Source organism: Esox lucius, chromosome 8 (assembly GCF_011004845.1).
Source record: "Esox lucius isolate fEsoLuc1 chromosome 8, fEsoLuc1.pri, whole genome shotgun sequence".
Taxonomy (NCBI): Eukaryota; Metazoa; Chordata; class Actinopteri; order Esociformes; family Esocidae; genus Esox; species Esox lucius.
The window spans coordinates 29,033,060-29,052,514 of NC_047576.1; the positions used below are offsets into that span (position 1 = coordinate 29,033,060).

The 19,455-nt window shown below is 39.7% G+C and overlaps 1 protein-coding gene across 1 annotated transcript; it reads right to left on the bottom strand.

The window, feature by feature from the left end:
* Positions 1-587: 587 nt before the first annotated feature.
* Positions 588-18,625, bottom strand: efcab7 (EF-hand calcium binding domain 7). The gene is made up of 13 exons (XM_010872381.3): positions 18,353-18,625; positions 17,854-18,065; positions 17,606-17,692; positions 16,969-17,170; positions 13,066-13,184; positions 9,622-9,763; positions 9,220-9,329; positions 7,879-8,039; positions 7,536-7,669; positions 6,814-6,962; positions 5,196-5,405; positions 3,211-3,318; positions 588-1,669 (listed from the first exon to the last, which is right to left on the bottom strand). Exons 1-13 carry the CDS (start codon positions 18,495-18,497, stop codon positions 1,589-1,591), a joined length of 1,860 nt encoding a protein of 619 aa, XP_010870683.2. The 5' UTR covers positions 18,498-18,625; the 3' UTR covers positions 588-1,588.
* Between the last annotated feature and the right edge of the window lie 830 nt (positions 18,626-19,455).

A 19,455-nucleotide genomic window follows, 5' to 3' on the forward strand; every position in this document is an offset into this window, starting at 1 on the left:
ATCTCCAGTGCATCAGAGTTAGGGGTTGATTTGGGTTAAGGCCTGAGCATTGCTATCACATACAGAACTTTCACTGGTCAAGCTGAATAGAACTAAAAAGCTTTCAGACTTACTGTAGTGATTCAGGAAGAGCGGAATCTGCTAGGCCCACTAAACACAGCTCACATGTCATGTGACATTTACCGGTGGGTTCTACAGTTACAGTAGAAAAGTCAAAGAGCAAAATAATGGCCACGAACCTATTAATAGGAGGTCAAGGCTTTCAGAGTGTTAAAGGCCAAGGACAAATAAAGAGCAGGCCTTAGTGGAGAGCACAGGAATGTAGAGGACTTCCTGGCAACTACCTCATTGCTCCCAACCATCTCGACCTAAGCCAACCATACTGTGCTGGTCTTTAAGAGGGACAGAGCAATACTGGCCACTTAAGTTATGTTTGGGCCCAGAGCACAGTATTGTCGCACAGCCAGCCATACTCTTTTCATATAAGCGGTACAGAAGCGTTTTGTGCAATTTTCTGGTCTTGACATTTCTAACGGGGCAGACGTGAAACGCACACATCTCAGTTCAGAAGGATGAAATTAAACAGGTTATTTTTAAGTAAGAGATTTACTTAGTTTTGACATACATCTGTAATATTGTTAGAGATTTAGCACATATGCTTTCCAAATCTCAGGGCACAAGGCACAAGTTACAATGTAACGCACATTAAATTGGTATTAAAAAGTGCAATTGTGATGCAAATACTCTACAAAATGATAAACATTATTACAAAAGCCCAGCACGATCAAAGTTATAAATTGTTAATTTAGCAATTTCAATATTTTTTGATGAACAGAGAAAGTAGGTAAATATAAAGTACAGAGTATAACCTAGGCCACAGTGTTAAATCATAAAAAATAAAAAGTGCAAATGTAGGTTCAGTTACAATCTACAGAATCTCTATCAAAAGTTACATTTATACCATCATATTTTTCTAATTAACATTACATCTCACAATTCCATGGAAGAACACTCCACAGTTATCACAAAGGCACAAAAGAGAGGAATAGTTGACAAGTAATTATCACCACAAAACCTAGTGGCAAAACTTGAATAGCGGTTCTTTGATTTATTACACTATTTATTTATTTCTTGGGGATTTTTAGATCCACTTCAAATAAGGTCTGTCTTTCTTGTGAGCCTACCCCGGCTCAGCGTTTTGAGAATCGTGTAAAGGTTGTCTGTAACCATTTTCAAAACACTATGCAAAAAATATTGTGTAAGTACTGGCTAAATATAGATCAAGACATTAAGTCACCTCGTCCTAAAGATATTTACACTGTTATCAAACACTGTGGAGGTGTAAGCCTACACGAAACACAGACCTTTTTTGAGTTGATTTATAAATCCCCTATGGAAGAAATTAATGGTGGAATAACGCAAAGAGCAGCTTTTTAAGTTTTGCTGCCAGGTTTTATGGGGATTATGACTTTTTCAGTTAATACATTTATAGCACATAGTGTTTTTCCATTCAGTTTCCTTTGGCTAAAAATAGTTTGAAGTACCTTGAAGTACCAATGTTATATTAGCTAGTATGGCTGTCACGGTTTTACTGGCATGGTATAATGCTTTCTACACAGCTGTAGGTCCATTCCTGGCTCTCATTGATGGGGAGGACATGCTGGCACACCTGAAAGATATGACAAAGATCACAGAAAGTTAATAACATTTGCCCAATTGAGATATTTCCATACTTCTTGATGCAACATGTTTCTGCTTCCTCTTCAGAGAGAAGAAGGAGAAGCATTCTCCTTTAGTCTTAGTGCTTTACAGAACTAACACAACTGCAGGAATACAGCATGTAACCAGCTAGGTCAGATCTACACTTAAATGTTTAAACGCAACACTTTTGTTGTTTCCCCCATTTATCATGGGCTGAACTCAAAGATCTAAGACTTTCTCTATGTACACAAAAGGCCTATTTCTCTCAAATATTGTTAGTCTGTGTTAGTGAGCACTTCTCCTTTGCTGAGATAATCCAACCACCTCACAGGTGTGGCATTGCAAGACGCTGATTAGACAGCATGATTATTGCACAGGTGTGCCTTAGGCTGGCCACAATAAAATACCTCTCTAAAATGTGCAGTTTCACTGTATTGAGGGGGTCTGAAAACCAGTCAGTATCTGGTGTGACCACTACCTGCCTCACGCAGTGCAACACATCTCCTTCGCACAGAGTTGCTCAAAGTAGGCAAAGGTCCATTCCAGGTATAGATTCCCTATGCTGCACAGTCACACCTCTCCCCAGTGGTGCAATCCAGGTTGGAAAAGGTGAACAGGGTTTCCAAGTTATCAGGAGCAAGAATGACCTTGTTCTAAGGTCAAAGTGCACTTTCATTTGCATCAGCCAGTCCTCTTTACAATTTGAATGTGAGTTTACTCACTCATTTACAGTATCAAATAAATGAATGATCATATTAGTCGTTCATAACAGGACCTCAATATGGGGATATTCTGAAATGGGTAGAGCAAGTACAGGAAGAAAACCAATATATTGGCAGTATCAACTTTAGAAGAGTATTGATCTGTAACTTCATTCCCCAGATTGGAAAATATCTGAAAAGGGAAATGTGTGAATAATTTAGATTATGAATGTATTTATTAGTTTATAGTAATAACTAATTATTGTAAAGTAGCAGTAGTTTTTAATAATTATATATTTCAAGTTAATATTCTGTTAATTTTTAAACATCCTTAGGCCTTAGATGTGTACACATTCATCCCCCAATTATTTTTTAGCCAGATTTCCAGTCTGACATTTTCTGTATTTGTCTCACAAGTGCTTTGCAAGGCTAAAGAGTGGGTGGCAGCATGGACAAGAGCATTTCAGCACCGGAGCCTAGTCTTGTGGCATGTTACACAGCCCCTGCTGAAGATGAAAACACTGGGCCAAAGTCTCTGTAAATACCATATGCTAGGTCTAGCACTGCGACCGAGCGATGGAACACGCCACAGATTCATCAAATCTTTCATGATCTGACCAGAGGGAAGTGCCTCCAATTGACCCTCCAAACCCAATTCACTTTAGAATTACTTTTGCGTAATTCCCCAATACAATCAATACAGAAAATGCAACAAGTCCAAGGGGGTTGAATACTTATAAGATCCACTGTAGATCCAACAAGCTCTGCCACAGCCCTCTGAGACCGTGTCCTTTACGAGTTCTCTCACCATCTTTGTCCTAGCAGGGACCTCCACAGCGAACACACACATTCCTCTGCTGCTGCTGCAGTTCTTACTCTGTTCATTGTTCACATGCACCGTCACCTTCTGGTTGGTCTACAGCAGGAGGGAAACATTACAAGACATTTTATACACTGCATTATGTTGAAAGGTCTCTTTAATGGAACTCGTCTGTGTGGTATTAGAAATGCTGGTCAGGTTTTGGTGTAAATTGGACTGGTGGTAACCTAAGTGAGTTGAATATTAAAACCAGTTAATTTCCCTGTGTTTGGATTTGGTTTCTGGATTGCTAAATGGTCTTTATAGACTACATGAACCAAGCTTATTAATCTTACGGGATCCCATTACAAAACCCTATACACAGTCAATTGTTGGCTGATATTGTTATGCTCATTTGAAAATGTATAACTCCCAAGCCTACTGTATAGTTCTACAGGATGCATGGATGAAAACAGAAAACACTGTAGCACACTTTTTTATTCTACCAGAGCATTCTTATAGGGGCTATCCAGGTTGTCATGGGAATGGAGGCAATAGCTGCATATCAATGATGGCGTCATGTGATAAGAGACTCGCTAGTTGTGAACATTTAACTTTTAAAGGTTTACCTTATACACTGTGGGAGAATAAAAAATAAAAAGTAAACCGCAATTTGTTTGAAGGTGGATTAGATACATTTAATATACAATGTATAGATTTTTTATGTATCAGTAATTTCTGAATAATTAAAGTTGATAATCTATTCTTCACTTCATAGTAATCATTTTATTTCAAATCCAAATACTGAAGCCAAAAGAAAAAATAAAAGCTTACTTTCTCAAAAATTGGAGGACAGTTGCTTCAGCACTATTGCTATATTTAATGAATTATCAACAAAATTAGAACTGTAAAACATGTTTTGTCATCCTACCAGGGTTAGAAGGTCTGAAACACCACAGCTTTCATCCTATTAAGCATGTAGTGTTTGAATCACCCAGTTTTTAGTACAACCCCATTTCCCCAAAAGTTTGACGCTGTGTAAAATGTAAATAAAAACAGAAGGCAATGACGTGCAAATCCTTTAAACCCTATATTCAATAGATAATAGTACAAAGACAACATCTCAAATGTTGAAACTGAGACATTTAATTAAAATATATGCCCACTTTGAATTTGATGCTATCATTTCGAAAAGGTTGGGACTGAGGCTACAAAAGACTGGAAAAGTTGTGTAATGCCAAAAAACTAAACATGGTGGAATATATCACAATTAATTAGGTTGGCAACAGGTCAGTAACACGATTGGGTATTAAAAGATCATTCCAGAGAGGATGGGTCCATCAGAAGTGAGGATGTGGAGGGGTTCACCACTCTGCTATTTTACGTTAAGAAACGTTATTCTTACATTGTTGCAATAATAGCCCACACAGTCTTTCACACAGAGTTTGGGGATCTCATCATCTACGGTACATAATATCATGAAAAGATTCAGAGAATCCGGGGAAATCTCTGCATGCAAGAGACAAGGCAGAAAACCATTATTGGATGGAAAACAGTACGTCGCTGCATCCACAAATGCAAGTTAAAACTCTACCGTGCAAAGAAGAAACCACATAAACAAGATCCAGAACCGCCGCTGCCTTCTCTGGGCCTGAGCTCAATTAAGGTGGAATAAGGTCGAAGTGGAAAACTGTCCAGTGGTCTGACAAATTTAAATTTGAAATTATTTCTGGGATTCATGGATGCAACAGTGGTAAACATACCCCTGTCACAACTTTTTTGAAATGTGTCACTGGCAAAAAAAATTCAATGGGCATGTATTTCCACCAAAACAATACAATTTCTCAGTTTCAACATCTGATACGTTGTTTTTGTACCATTTTCCATTAAATACAGAGCTGAATGATTTGCACATAATTGCATTCTGTTATTGGCATTTTACACAGCATCGTAAATGGGTTGTAAATTATATAGTAAAGACACTAGTCCTTCACCTTGTTGGCAATAACGGTTGAGATCCTGTGTTCTCCTCTGTAGGTGTAGACCAGGACGTTCTCCGAACCCCTGAGGGTTTTGACCTCTGACCTGGCAGTAATGGAACGCTGTAGAGCCATGTTCAGCATCCTGTGACCCGTCTCCAAATGGACCGGCTGCAGGGTACACTGGGCCTCATCACAGTAGAGATCTATCAGGAACGGACAAGCCTACAGATGGAAGGGGAAGGACTTATTCATTTAAACTTCACTAAGCGATTTGTGATCAGTGAATTCCAGGGAGTATGTTCATACTTGCACACTAATAATTCTATTTTAAACAGAGTATGGTAGTAGGCTGAGCATGTCATTAGTCATGTAAACGCCTGACTCAGCTCTTAACTCCTGTAAGATCACAATCAAAGCAAGCACAGTCCAATTCAAATAACTGGGGGACATACTCATGAACATTTGCTAAAACAATTGGTTTAAACAAATGGTGTGATTTTTTTCATAGACATCTGGTATAATTAGCCACCATGCCAGGGGCAGGCCAGCTGAGCAAATATTCATATCAGGTAAGAAAAAAAACGCAGCAAATTAAAATCGCTGACGAGATCTAACATCTTGTACTATAGCAGGGGGGTTACTAACTTTGGTCCTGCATGGCTGAAACACAGGTTATCATCCTCTCCTTCTAATCATATAGTAAATGAGATCTAACATACCAGGTAGGGAAAATGACTAGCAGGTAAAAATACAATTATTTGCTTCAGCCCTTCATGACTGAAGTTGCTTGTCATAAACCATCCATTACAGATTGTATTTGTCTGAATAAGTGATGCATGTTAGAATCCCCATCGGTTGATTCTTTTTCCTTTGACATGTAAACTGACATTAATTACCAATACAGGTTATGCCTCCAAAGTTTCAAACAAGTTTAAAAATAATTAAGACATCTCAAGGACCAATATCAGAAAAAAACATCAGTGAATGGATAAGAAAGTCTGCCTTCCTAGAGTAAATTGATACAGTATAAAAATGAAAGATTCATAGACTGTATTTTACATGACTGACTTTTTGGTATAATGCTACAAAGAAAACAGGACTATTCTGGATAATAACATACAATGTTAAGGAGATGAGAATTTCGGTTGCAAATTGTGTCAACAAAACTATACAACAATCTGAAATACTGTTTATATTTCAGATGAACACTTCTACTTTTTTTTCTTACAACAATTTCCCAACATAAAACCAGACCATAAAATGACTTTCAGTGTTTTATAATAATATATCAAACAGGCCATTTGTAAATCGGTAACATGAGAGAATTCGTCAGTGGTCTGAATGCGTTTGCAAAGCACTGTGTCAGTTTGGCGTGAAAATGACAATGAACTGCTAGCATGTATGATGGGTTGAATCCCCTGGCCAATCCCATCGGTTAATCAAAACACCTAAGGCTGATACCATCTTAACTGCTGTAGTTTGTGTCATTTCCACTTCTCAAAAAAAAAGTTTCACAATGACCTATGACCTTGGCTGATGGCAGTGGTCCTTTTTTGCTGTTCTGAAAACTACTGTGTAGAAATACTATGGGTCATGATAAATTATGTAGGAAATTAGAGCTACGGCCCACCTCCACCATCTCCAGGCTCCGGTTATAGCCCATGGCCTCCAGCGTAACCCAAAGGTCTGTGGGGTCTCCATCGTGGTCACTGGCCTCCATTAAGTTAAGCTCCATGAAGCCCTGACGACTCAGCTGGTTCTTCCTGGTGTCAAAGTTCTCTGCGAGGGAGTTACATAAGAGTCATGAACCACAAAGTTAAATTCAAGTAGAATCATGTAACAGTCAAATAATTTGTTAAGTGCCGGAGTCTGGTGTAGCAGTCTAAGCTCTGCATTACACCCTGCCGAGTGGCGACGAAGGTTTGAATTCCGTCTTCTCTGTCTTCCTCTACCCCATCAGTTTCTCTAGCCTCTCATGCCTACTGTCCTGTCAATAAAAGTACCTCCCCAATAAAGAAAAAAAATCAGTTAAAGCAAATACTATACATCATGTTGTTTGTGTGTTCTTTTGACATTCAGTCATTTAGCTAAGCTCTTATCCAGGGTTAGTTACAGACGTCATTAGGGTTAAGTTCCTTGGTCAAGGGCACATTATTATTATTTGTTTTTGCAGTGTCAGCTTGGATATAAGAACCAATGAGCTAACGCTCTAATCACTAGGCCATCCGCCTTGATGATCCAATGAGACAACCGTCTGAACAAAATGTCAAAGGAGAAAAGACTGGCAAGGATTTAGGCAAAACTATTATACATTTTAATATGCCATATAAAATAGCATCAAGTTTATCTCACCTTTGCAGACATCCCATGCCTCATCATCGCATTTCTCTCCACTGGTCCTCAGCTCGAAGAAGTTGTACTCCTGGAGACTGAGCAGGCCGTTTCCATCCAGGTCTATCACCTCAAAGATGTCCGACAGCGCATCCCTATGGTGGACAGGAAGCAATGAACAGGTTAACCTCGGAATCCACCACAGATAAAGATCAACACGTTTGCACATTTGGCACCTTTCAATTTGAGTAATAATAACAATAATAAATATTATTAGATCAACTGAAAGTTCACACAATATAAAAACAGTATTTTCTGTATGTAATTGGTTTGTAGTATTATTTCTACGAAGTGTAAAACTCACCGGAACTCCCTGGTCAGGTCCAGCTCCCCGGTTTCAGTTAGGGTGACTAGAGTGACAGGTTTAGACACACTCTTCCTCATCCTCTTCCTCAACCTACAGCCCGTGGTGAATGGCAGGAGGTAGTAGGTCCCGGCGCTCAGCTCTCCCTTCCAGCCATACTTCTGGACAATTATGGACAACACTTATTAGGATATTAATTGGTTGGGTTTACATTTAAAGTTGAATGAAGACAACTAGATAGTAGACAGTGTACACTTAACAGCCCAATAGTATATAACAAATAATAGGTACTAGAAATGCTCCACATCTTTCTTGTTAGGCAGTGAGCTATTTATAGTTCTTATGGTTCTGCATTCCAGCTCTTTGTTTTTAAATGATACAATTACTTTGGGATTTCAGACTGAATTCAGCTTTAACTCAACTGAATTCTCAACCATTAAGAAATACTTTTTTTAATGCTGCACACTCCATCCATTTACCTCATCAATGAAGACAAGTGAGCATGTTTCAGTGGCAGCAATACATGGCCAATACATAACACCTCCTCCAACATATTTCACAGGTTGCATACTCGATCATGGGCAGTTCCCTTTTTCTTCTCCACACATTCCTGTTCCCATCCCTCAAGATGGTTTGCATCTTGTTGTGTATAACTTCTGAAGTTCTAAGGTAGTCTTTGACCCATCCATGTCAACCTCCTGGAAAGTGTTACTGATCTGTTTTTCTTCACCACTGAAAGTTTTCAGTCATCCACTACAAGCGTCTTCTTAGACTACTAGCCAGGTTACCATTGCTAAGCTCATCAATGCTTCCTTGATTTTTCTTTGTATCAAACAGTTGATTTTCACATACTTCATGTTTTTGGCAATGACCTCAATCAATTTATTCAGATTTTATCTGCATGATGATAGCCATGGTGACTAGCATTGACACTTCTTTGGTCCTTGTGTTGTCAGATACCAGTTTATATTCCAAATGCAAAGCCTGGAATCAAGCCAAGACATGCAATAATGATGCAAAACAAGAAAGATGTTTCTTTAAATAAGAAAGATGAGAGGCCAATTGTTGAAATACTTTTGGATTGTGAGCAAACTTGCTATAATTTTGAAAATGTTTCATCATACATGGATAAACATAAACATGCTCCAATTAAAGCATTAAATCTGTACTGTAGCCCCAAAATCATTGTATCATGTCAAAAGTGCTAGAATACAGAGCCCAAAAAAACATAAATGTGTCACTGACAAAACACTTTTGTATCTCACTGTAGTTCCTCTGGTCAGTTTATATGAAGCTGGGAGTAATGTATCTAAGGGAAATAATGAATCCGACAGGACTGACCTCTTTGTCTCTGGACTCCGTGAAACACACCAGGTTAGTCTCTTGCTTGGAGTCTTTTCCTGACACTACAAAGACAGCTGTGTCTACCGACATCCAGGGTGAAGACTTTTCTATGATAAACACAGATATCATAAATGACGATTAGAGTAGCTCAGATTAGACTAAACTATCAAGGTTCATAGAGGGGTGGGGGCTGATGGTGAAGTAGACTTACCAGGTGTCTGGCTGAGGTTCAGGGGGCTGATGGTGAGGTAGACTTACCAGGTGTCTGGCTGAGGTTCAGGGGGCTGATGGTGAGGTAGACTTACCAGGTGTCTGGCTGAGGTTCAGGGGGCTGATGGTGAGGTAGACTTACTAGGTGTCTGGCTGAGGTTCAGGGGGCTGATGGTGAGGTAGACTTACCAGGTGTCTGGCTGAGGTTCAGGGGGCTGATGGTGAGGTAGACAGTGGCTGTCTGGGGGACAGTGAGATGATACTGCAGGGATGTGATGCCTCCATCCTCCTCAAGGAAAAAACAGCCCTTCATACAGCAGTGGTACAAGCCCTGGAACACAGTATTCTTTGATTTAAAATCAGTTCAATGTTTAAAATCTACAATTAAGCTTAGATTCTTGTAGAATGTATTAGGGCAGGTGATCTCTAAACTGGAGAAAACTGACTGAAATATATAGGCTGTATTACAGGGGTGTCTTTGGAAATAGATATCAAGTCAGCCAGTAGCAAACTGATACTGCAATGACTCATTGAGGAATGGGCGTAATTACTCTACATTTGTAATTCAGAGAACATATTTGTTCTGTTATATATAGGCACCAATACTAACCATACTAGACACACTGCCACAAGATGGCAGCATAATGAGACCAGTTTTCAAACGATGCCATGAAAATCATCTTACGTACCAAGTTGAATAATAGCATTAAGCTTTTATATACATTTCTTCTCCAAACAGATATTTAAAAAATGTCTTCCCAAAATACCATGAGCTGGTTATTGAGGACTGTTTATATATTCTGTGTGTGTTCCTGATTTTTCAATCTCTTCCCCAGCCAGGGGTGGCACATGGAGATTTTCCCGATCTGGTCACTAAATCAGGTAAAAACCAGGGAGGCCGAAAACCCAGTCAAACTGCAGCAACATTGTACTTTTTCATGCTCATTATATTTTAAAGACTAACAGACACAAATCCTAAACACAGACAGAGAAAGTAGTGCTATATTTAAAGATAGACTAACAGACAGGTCCTATACGTAGACACAGAAAGTAGTGCTGAGATTGTGTCTACAGATTGTGTGCTAATATAACATTTATATGAGTTGTTAATAAATTTGGACTGAAAATGTGTTGGTAAAATATTCAGCCCAAGTCAAAATCGAATTTAAAATAATTATCAAAAACAAATGGGCAGTAAATAATTGACTATTTTTTTTATTCACCCAGGATGCATAGACTGTATGCAGCTGTTACTGAAAACCTACATTTGACTGAAAGTACAGCATGCATGCAGGATCAGGAAGTATTAAAGTGTAAGCTTCTACAGTGTTTTTGCTTGGGTCTGTCCAGGGTAATCCGTTATTGCGCTTGCTTTTATAAACAGACTACCAGAGGAAAGGAGGGAGCATGTCTTGAGCTTTGTGCCCAACCAGCATCACCTACCTTTCCCATTAAACTGATAGGTCGAGTCCCGCGCAGAGGACAGGGCCTGCCGTGCAGCCGTGAAACGACATGAAGGACAGAAGTTCTGTGCGGCTTAGCTAATCATGTGGAAAAACAGGCCTTAAAATCAGCACTTGGCTCATCTTTAGAACGTTTTGCGTCCATGCGCTTTATTAAACTCAATCAAGTGCTATGGCACCGCCGCGGCTGATTCAATTGGCTGTGGCAAATGCTGCCTCGCCACACATCTTCCAGCGGCTCTGATCTGAACTGTGATGTGCCTTACATTCAGGACATTTAATGGGGCCAAATATAAGGTTTTCACTGCGCTACTGGCATAAATGACCAGAAATGTGTTCAGACTGAGATATTGTCCATTTTAACTTTGGTCGGCGGTCTGTCTATCCGTTTGCATTGAGGTGTAATCACCTCACACACGCGTTAAACACTTGCAGTACCACCCTGAACTAGCTAATACTATTCCTTTGTTAAGGGTAGAGGAGGAGCTGTGTAACTGTTTACATTCAGACTAGTAAACGCTACAGGTAGGATTCTACACAGTTCCCTTTCAATCATTGGACCATACATATCTATTGAAATTGAATGATTTCTATTGCAAATAATCTGTGATTGAAAACTCTCTTTCAGGCGATGAGGACAGAGGAAATTATGGTCTTACAATTAATTAATTAAGTGAACCATTAATTATCAACTTGAACAAAGAAACCAAAAGTGTGTGGACTGACAAAACGGGTAGCTCTTAAAACCAAGTGGCAAAATAAGGTTGAAAAATATTAAGGCTGATGAAACCGTAACCATAAAATTGGTTTGTCCACCAAATATGAAATAAACCAAACGGTACTGGGGGCAGGGATGTTTTTTGTCCCCAACTTTAAGGGGTCCATAATACCCCCACGGAGCCTAATTAAGGCCCCTGGCACCACCCCTGGACCCTGCACTAATTTACAGGCCCACATAGCCTTGCCACTCTTCAGAGCACTGGCTTCCTACAGACATGTTAATGGATCCAGACACTTCATAGAATCTACAGCTGGGTATCAGGAGAAGCCTCAACCCATTCACAACTCCTGATTGTCTCAGCCAGGCCTGGGCAGTAGTGAAACATGCGGGATGGTGAGAGAACAATCTAGAAGGTAATCTTCAGACACAACATTTCCCCCCCTCCTCCAGCTGGCCCTTCCAATCACTCTGACCAGGGAGGTCGCGCACAGCTATTTTCTCTGTTCTCTTTTCTTTTCTTGCATTAAAGAATTCGAGGCGAGGTGAAGTCAAAAAGAGAGAAAAAGAGAGTACGATCAATACCAACAGACTACATACTTATCGACCGACCTGGAGTAAATTTGCCAGCCAAAGGCCTCAGTGAAATAACAACATAAAAACAGAAAAAGCAGAAGTGTGCCTCATGGCCCCGAACCCGGAGCTCTTTCCCCTGTACCACCATAGAGACCGGGAAGGATGTCTGTGCTGCTACTCAAGTGACTTATGGTGGGGCGTTCAGACTAATGAATACATTAGTTGGACTAAGTGGCCTATGAAAAAAAGAATAGCTTTGGTATCCATCCAAATATATTCTTTAGGGCGGTGAAGCATTTTCTATTCTCTATTTTGAATGTAATCAATGACTATGAGGATAATGCATAGATTCAATGATAAACATTATACCAGCTCATCTGTAATACATTTGGTGAAGGGGGTGTTATGGCTTGTGCGTGTATGGCAGCCACTGGGACTGGCTCACTTGTCATTGATGAGGTAACTGAAGTGTAACGGAAGGTAACTGAAGTGAGACCTCTTCTGATTAAGTACATTAAAATGCCTCTACACTCATTAGGTGGCGCTTAATTTACACAGCAAAACAATAACCCCAAACATACTGCCATAGCAACTAGGGGGTTTTTCAGGGTCAAAAGGTAGAAAGTTATTGACTGGCCAAATCAACCTTCAAATTTAAATCCAATTAAACATCCACATCATTGGTTGAAGGTGGTCAGGTTTCTCAGGCAAAAAAAACAATAAAAAAACACATCAAAACCAATAACTGAAGATGCCTGCTGAATTGCCCTGGCAGAGCATCACCAAAGGGACCGACAGATGAACCAAACCTCAGTGAGTACCGTTGTACCGATGTAAATGTTAAGTCCCAGGTCCCGGCTACCATTCCTCATGTACCTGTACACACGTGGGCTCTGCCAGCTTGGTGCTCTTGGTATTGCTGGCTGCCATGGTGACGGTGTTAGACAGTGACGACCGCCTGCTACGAGCTGAAGGACGGGATGACGATCTGCTGTCTGAGAGAGAAACAAAATATAAAACATGAATCGCTTAAAACAGCATTACAAAAAAGCGAGTTGAAGATAAAACACTTCAGAGTAGGGTTGGACAATGTAACATTTTGTCCAGTCAGGATTACAGTTTGCCGTTAAAATATTCTGATATACGATGATGATTTGTATACAAAATAAAATATAAAAAAACACATCACATAAAAATACAGAGGAAGTCTCGTAAATAAAAATGGTCAAACGCAAAGATGTGGTAATATATCACAGAGGGGTATTCAAATATTACATAAAGTATATCACAGAGGGGTATTCAAATATTACATAAAGTATATTGCAGAGGGGCATCCAGATATTATATTAAGTATATCACACCGTGTATTTCAGATATTATATAAAGTATCACAAAATGTATCCAGATAGTATATAAAGTATATCACAGAGGGGTGTCAGATATTACATAAAGTATATCACAGAGGGGCGTCAAATATTACATAAAGTATATCACAGAAGGGGCATCCAGATATTATATGAAGTATATCACAGAGGGGCATCCAGATATTATATGAAGTATATCACAGAGGGGCATCCAGATATTATATGAAGTATATCACAGAGGTGCATCCAGATATTATTTGAAGTATATCACAGAGGTGCATCCAGATATTATATGAAGTATATCACAGAGGGGCATCCAGATATTATATGAAGTATATCACAGAGGGGCATCCAGATATTATATGAAGTATATCACAGAGGGGCATCCAGATATTATATGAAGTATATCACAGAGGGGCGTCCGGTAGATCGAGGGGTAGCGGGGTTTGGGATACCACCTTTGCTTTTTTTCAGCCAGGAAAAACTCTAACGTATCCTAATTCATTTAAGTGCAGACTATTAGTGCATTCCAAATGGCACAAATCACAGTTCTTCCAATCCATTATCTTCTAATTTTTCCTGGACTGCCAATGGAAACAAAAAATACCAATTCAATAATGAAGGACTTGATTGTTTCTCAGACCACAGAAGAGAGATGAAGAATAATGAGAAGGAAGGATGTTGTAATGAAATACCAATTAAATAAAATGTCTCCATCAACTTATTCTTAAGAATCAAATGTGTATTGATGACAGGGCTCTGTTAAGGACATAATTGCAACTGTTCAGAAAATGAAGACTATTTTGTACTGTGGAATCTTTCCCAAGAAGACAACCTACAGCCAAACGACCTGTCAAAATATTTTGAGCATTAAAAAGCCTTGCATGGTCAAGTCCACTCAAAAGAATCTTTGCATGTAAAGGGGGATACATCAATAAATGGCAGAAGCACAATAATGTGATAGTCCAGCTGGTATCTCAGCGCGTGTTTTTGCAGCTGTGGTTAGAGAGGCCTTTCCCTTGATGACTGTGGAAACCCTCCCAGTCTCCAGTGAATGATGAAAGGTTCACCCCAATCAATAACATGAGCAGACAAAACACTTAAAGCACTGACTCGCCCTGCCTGGCCCCAGCTCAGAACTGAATTTATTCAAAGACCATTTGAAATCTTTCCTATGCTTTTTGTTTGCTTTAGCCAGTCTGGAGTCCCACATGTGCTGTAGCCCTACAAAGCTTGTCCTGTCAAGCATACTGTCAAATTGTATATGTACAATGCCCATAGAAATCTACAACATCCTTGAATTCTTTCACATTTCATTATGTCAATGGCTCTTATTTTAATGCTTTTTTCCTACTCATTTACACATTATATTCCACATTTAAGTTCAATTATTTCAGGATCGTGAAATTAAATATTCAAAAGAGTAAACTGAAATATCCTAACTGGATAGTTCTCTACAACCCTTTAAACAGCAATACTAAATTAGTTCAGGTGTAACCCATCACGCTCAAAATCACAACTAACAAAACTGGCCTCGAACTCTGTCAACTTGTAATAAAGATTCAAATGATTTCTGAATTAAGTCAGCAGTTTTTGTAGTTTGTTATGTTGGATGACAAACAATCAACCATGAGCAGCAAGCGGCTTTCAGAAGAACTAAGGAACAAAGTTGTGGATGACATGTCAGGGGATTGGTATAAAGATTTATTAGGTGTTCAATCTCCATAACAGCATGGTCAAGAATAGAAAATTCCTTGAGGAAAATCTGCAGCCTTTCTCAAAAAACCTGAAACTGGGATCGAAGTTCTCTTTTCAATGACCCAAAGCACACAATCAAAGCTACAGCAGAGTGGTTAGGGAATAAAAGGAAAAATGTCCTTTCGTGGCCGAGACAGAGCGTTGACCTAAAACCAATCGAAAATGTGTGACATGACTTTTGTGTCCATTGGTGCTCAAGGAACTTCACAGAGCTTGAACAGTTTTGTATGTAAGAATGGTCAAATATTTAAAAATCTTTGAGCTACAGTACAGACCTATCTCAAAAGATATAGACGTGACATTTCTGCCAAAGGTACTTCCACCAACTATTAATTCAGTGGGGTAGAGACTTATCAAATTATGATATTTTGGTTTTGTATTTTTAATATATAACTTCATAAAAGTAAGCAGAAACTAATCCTAGTTAAAACGCATAAAACTCTCAGGTGTCAACAACAAAATGTGAAAAAGTTCCAGGGGTTGTAGACTTCTACAGGCCATTGTAAACACGTTCCGTACATTTGTACTGCAGTAATGAACATATCTGCTTAAGCAACATCTACCTTATTGTGTTGGACGGGCGACAGTTTCCTGGCGGAAAGGTCGCTATTTGTTTTGCTGACCAGTGCCCAATAAAAATGTTTATCCAAAAGGTTTTAGCGCTACCACCCAACACCATATCAGAGCCAAACATGGATTCCTTGTCCTACTTTCTCACTCACACTTGCCTGTGTTTCACACCTGCTAGTCCAGCTAATCACATGGTGCTCCAGATGGATGTACAACAGAGCATGGATCAGCCAAAGCTGACACCCATCATTGATGCTACCCCTACCCACCCAAATCAAATTTAAACTATTAGACTGAATACCTTCTTAGACACAGCTCGGCCATGCAAACCATGCACATTCCATCGGCGTCTACTGATTACGGAAAATGTCACCCACAAGACTCTCAAATGGGCAAACTAACAGATGTACCATAACTAGAGCAGTCGCTAACGAATGTGATAAGACTGACGTATTAATTAAATAGGCAGTGAAAAAGAAAGATTTGTTGGACTAAGTCCAGCTTAAGACCTTTCAATTATTTCAAATAGTATCTGAACCATGTGTATTGTCCGCATCTCAATGCAGAACGCAGGCAGTATCACGCCCTCAACCCTCCCTCTGTTAAACCATCTCATAATAGAAGGGATAATGAGCCCTAAATCACAGTTGGTTATAAAGATTGTGATGTATGGAGTGTCTTAATTAAATGATTCAGGGGAGGAGAATCAATCAATAACAGACCTATTACATATTACATATCACTACTCTACAGAGGAGGGCACTTAAAAGCAGTGTGTATGTGTGTGTACATGCATGTGTTTTAATGTAATGTGCAGTGAAGGAAATATACAAATCTGACGGCACGCTATATACTTCAAGGAGATTTTAGGAAACGTTTTCTTCATCATGATGATATGGATGGATGTGTTCTAGTATGCCCATACAATCTACTGGATGATTTGACCATTCTAAACATATAAGATTCTGATTGGTTTAATGTCTCGCATATTAAGTGCATGCATATCTTAAGTTTGGGCTATTTCAATACACAGACACACACATCATTGTTCTAGGCTGGTACTCCTATACACACACTTCTGAATTACCTTTCTTTAATGTAGAGTCTAGCTCGGTTTTCTGTGCCATCTCTGGTGGCTGGGGCGCAGGTACAGCAGCAGGTGCTGAAGTCTTTGGAGGGCTGTCCAACTGGTTGCCAAAGTTCTGCCTCTTCATCTTGGCGTCAGCCTCAAATCTCTCCAGGGCTGCAACCCGACACTGCTCTACAGTGGATAGCAAAAGTCTGCAGAACTGGATGTAAGCAGACATATAGGTTAGTGGGCTGTGTAGTGTTGTAAAGGCATGCATGTAACTGAGCTAAGAACAAGTGGTCAAACTCACTCCTTAGTTAGTTTGAAAAAGAATTTTAACGCCATTTTTCTCTACATAATTTTGAGATGTCCAATTAGCAGTTATGGCCTTGCTTCATTCCAGCAAATCCTAGGGGCTTCAGGACAGTAAGAAATCGAGGTGGATACTCTGATAAAAATCTTGCCCAGGCGTTCTGCTTCAATTTTGTACCCATTCAGCTCTCCCAGTAAGGTAGTATTTAAACCTATGTGCCCGAAGTAGAGCATTCTCTGGGCCAACAATGATGACTGAGATTAGTGGCACTCAACCAACCAAGAAGAGTTGTTAATGTGCAATGAGGAAAAGCAGCCCTGCAAACTTTCATCCCAATCTTACCTCTGCATAGTCCAATTTGCCATCTCTGTTGGCATCAGCTAATGAAAAAATGGCATCCACATCCTCTGGAGTCATCTTCTCACCTTTCTACAAAATCAGTAAACTTCACAATCAATTTTAAGAAAGACTATATACTGCTTAATAATGTTTCCATATTTACTGTTATGTGTAAGAAGCTTAATTCATTTGATGATAAGTATCTTAAAATATCAGGATGTTGTAAATTAATTTCAACAGGATGTACTTACTGAAGTTAGGACTTTCTGTAGTTCAGTGTGAGAGATATAACCATCCCCATTGAGATCCAACTTTTTGAAGGCTAGCAGTAATTCATTTTCTTCTGTTGGCCTTTCATTCTTTAGGATCTCACAGAAATCATCAAAATTCAACTTTGTGGTTGTCTGAGTCCAGTGTTTATTCAGAGTTGCCTGGGATGGATTTCTGCCAGCCTGTTGGAGAACTATGAATTGATAAAATACATAAAACAATTTAATGTGAGTGCACGTTAACTGAACAAAGGCTAATTAAGAGTTAAACATTCTAGCTAAGGAGGCAGTTATGAGGTGGCAGAGGACTACTCTTAGGTGCAAAAAGCAATGATCTATTTATCTATCGATCTATTACTTAACTTCCTCTAATTCCCTTAAAAGTGTTTGACGCTCCATCAATTGCCTAGTTCGGGAAGACGTTAGCCTTTGGTTTCACTGATGGAACTAAGTATGACATGTGACAGGAATGTTTACCTACCACGGCATAGCTGTTGCTTGGAAGTGATGCAGGCTAAACTAGACCTAAATACAGCGAGGTAGGCGGCTCTGCAGTGCGTGTAGAAAGTCTCCTGGTCGGTGCCTTTCTGCACCTCGACCGAGAGTGAAGTTGCCTGCTGAGACATAGCCAACCGTGAAAAATCTACGTTAGCGTTTCAAAAAGCAAGCAAATCCAGATTAAACTAGCTACATTGTTATATACATACTGCTACGTTACAAAGCGCAAGCACAAGCGTATTGTCAGCAACACCAAAAAAAAATACGTCCAGGTCACAAAATCTCATATAAATAAGAAATAAAAGTTCCCCGCTAATAGATGCTGGGGCTCACTTATTACAGCATATGGCATATTATATGGATATTAAACCTTTTGTTTGGTCTCAAATCAGAAAAAACGAACCAATATGTTTTATAAAGCACTGTGTTTTTCCAATCATGTCCCCAGCGGCCATCCACCCCATATACACAAGGTTCAAGCTGATCCCTCAGTGGACTTTAACTTGTAAGCATTGATTCCTGTTTATGCCATTACATTAGATCTACTACTGGGCCTCTCCTAGGAGCTGCTTGGGTCCCTGGTCCCTGCCCTGTCCTTCCTGCCTAGGGAGCTACCACCACATTGCCTGCCGTGGGTCCCTTCTGGCCTCACTCCGCGCCTGGTCGTCTCTGTGGGTTAGCCACCTCAGCACCTGCTTTATTGCAGTGGACTGGCCTTACATTGTTTGACAACCTGGATGGACACTTTTAGCACTCTGTCAATTGGTCTGCTCCTTGCTGACTTGTAATGGTATGGACACATGTGGTGTCTGATCCTGTCATAGTTATTTATGCTATTTAGGGTTGACTGTACAATAATTCACCCTTCTGGACATTACATTTTAATTTATTTAGGCTTCAGGCTCCAGGATGTCTCATTATCATCACTGCAAACATCTCTCAGGCTTTAAGTGAGAGTCTGCAATGACCTGCTACTTTGTACCATGTTATTTCATCTACTGCCTACCACGTAATATCATGTTATTTATGACGGAGGTGCAACATCAGTCTTCTGCTTGCTATTGTTGCAGATACCATAATACTCCC

Bases quoted from the DNA above. Each gene is read 5' to 3' on its own strand.
- efcab7 (XM_010872381.3), bottom strand. From the start codon at position 18,497: ATGTCTCAGCAGGCAACTTCACTCTCGGTCGAGGTGCAGAAAGGCACC. The intron at 9,764-13,065 runs GTACATGAGGAA...ACTGTGTTCCAG, and splicing joins CAGAGCCCACGTGTGTACAG to GGCTTGTACCACTGCTGTAT. The intron at 1,670-3,210 runs GTGAGAGAACTC...CATATCTTTCAG, and splicing joins TCCCTGCTAGGACAAAGATG to GTGTGCCAGCATGTCCTCCC.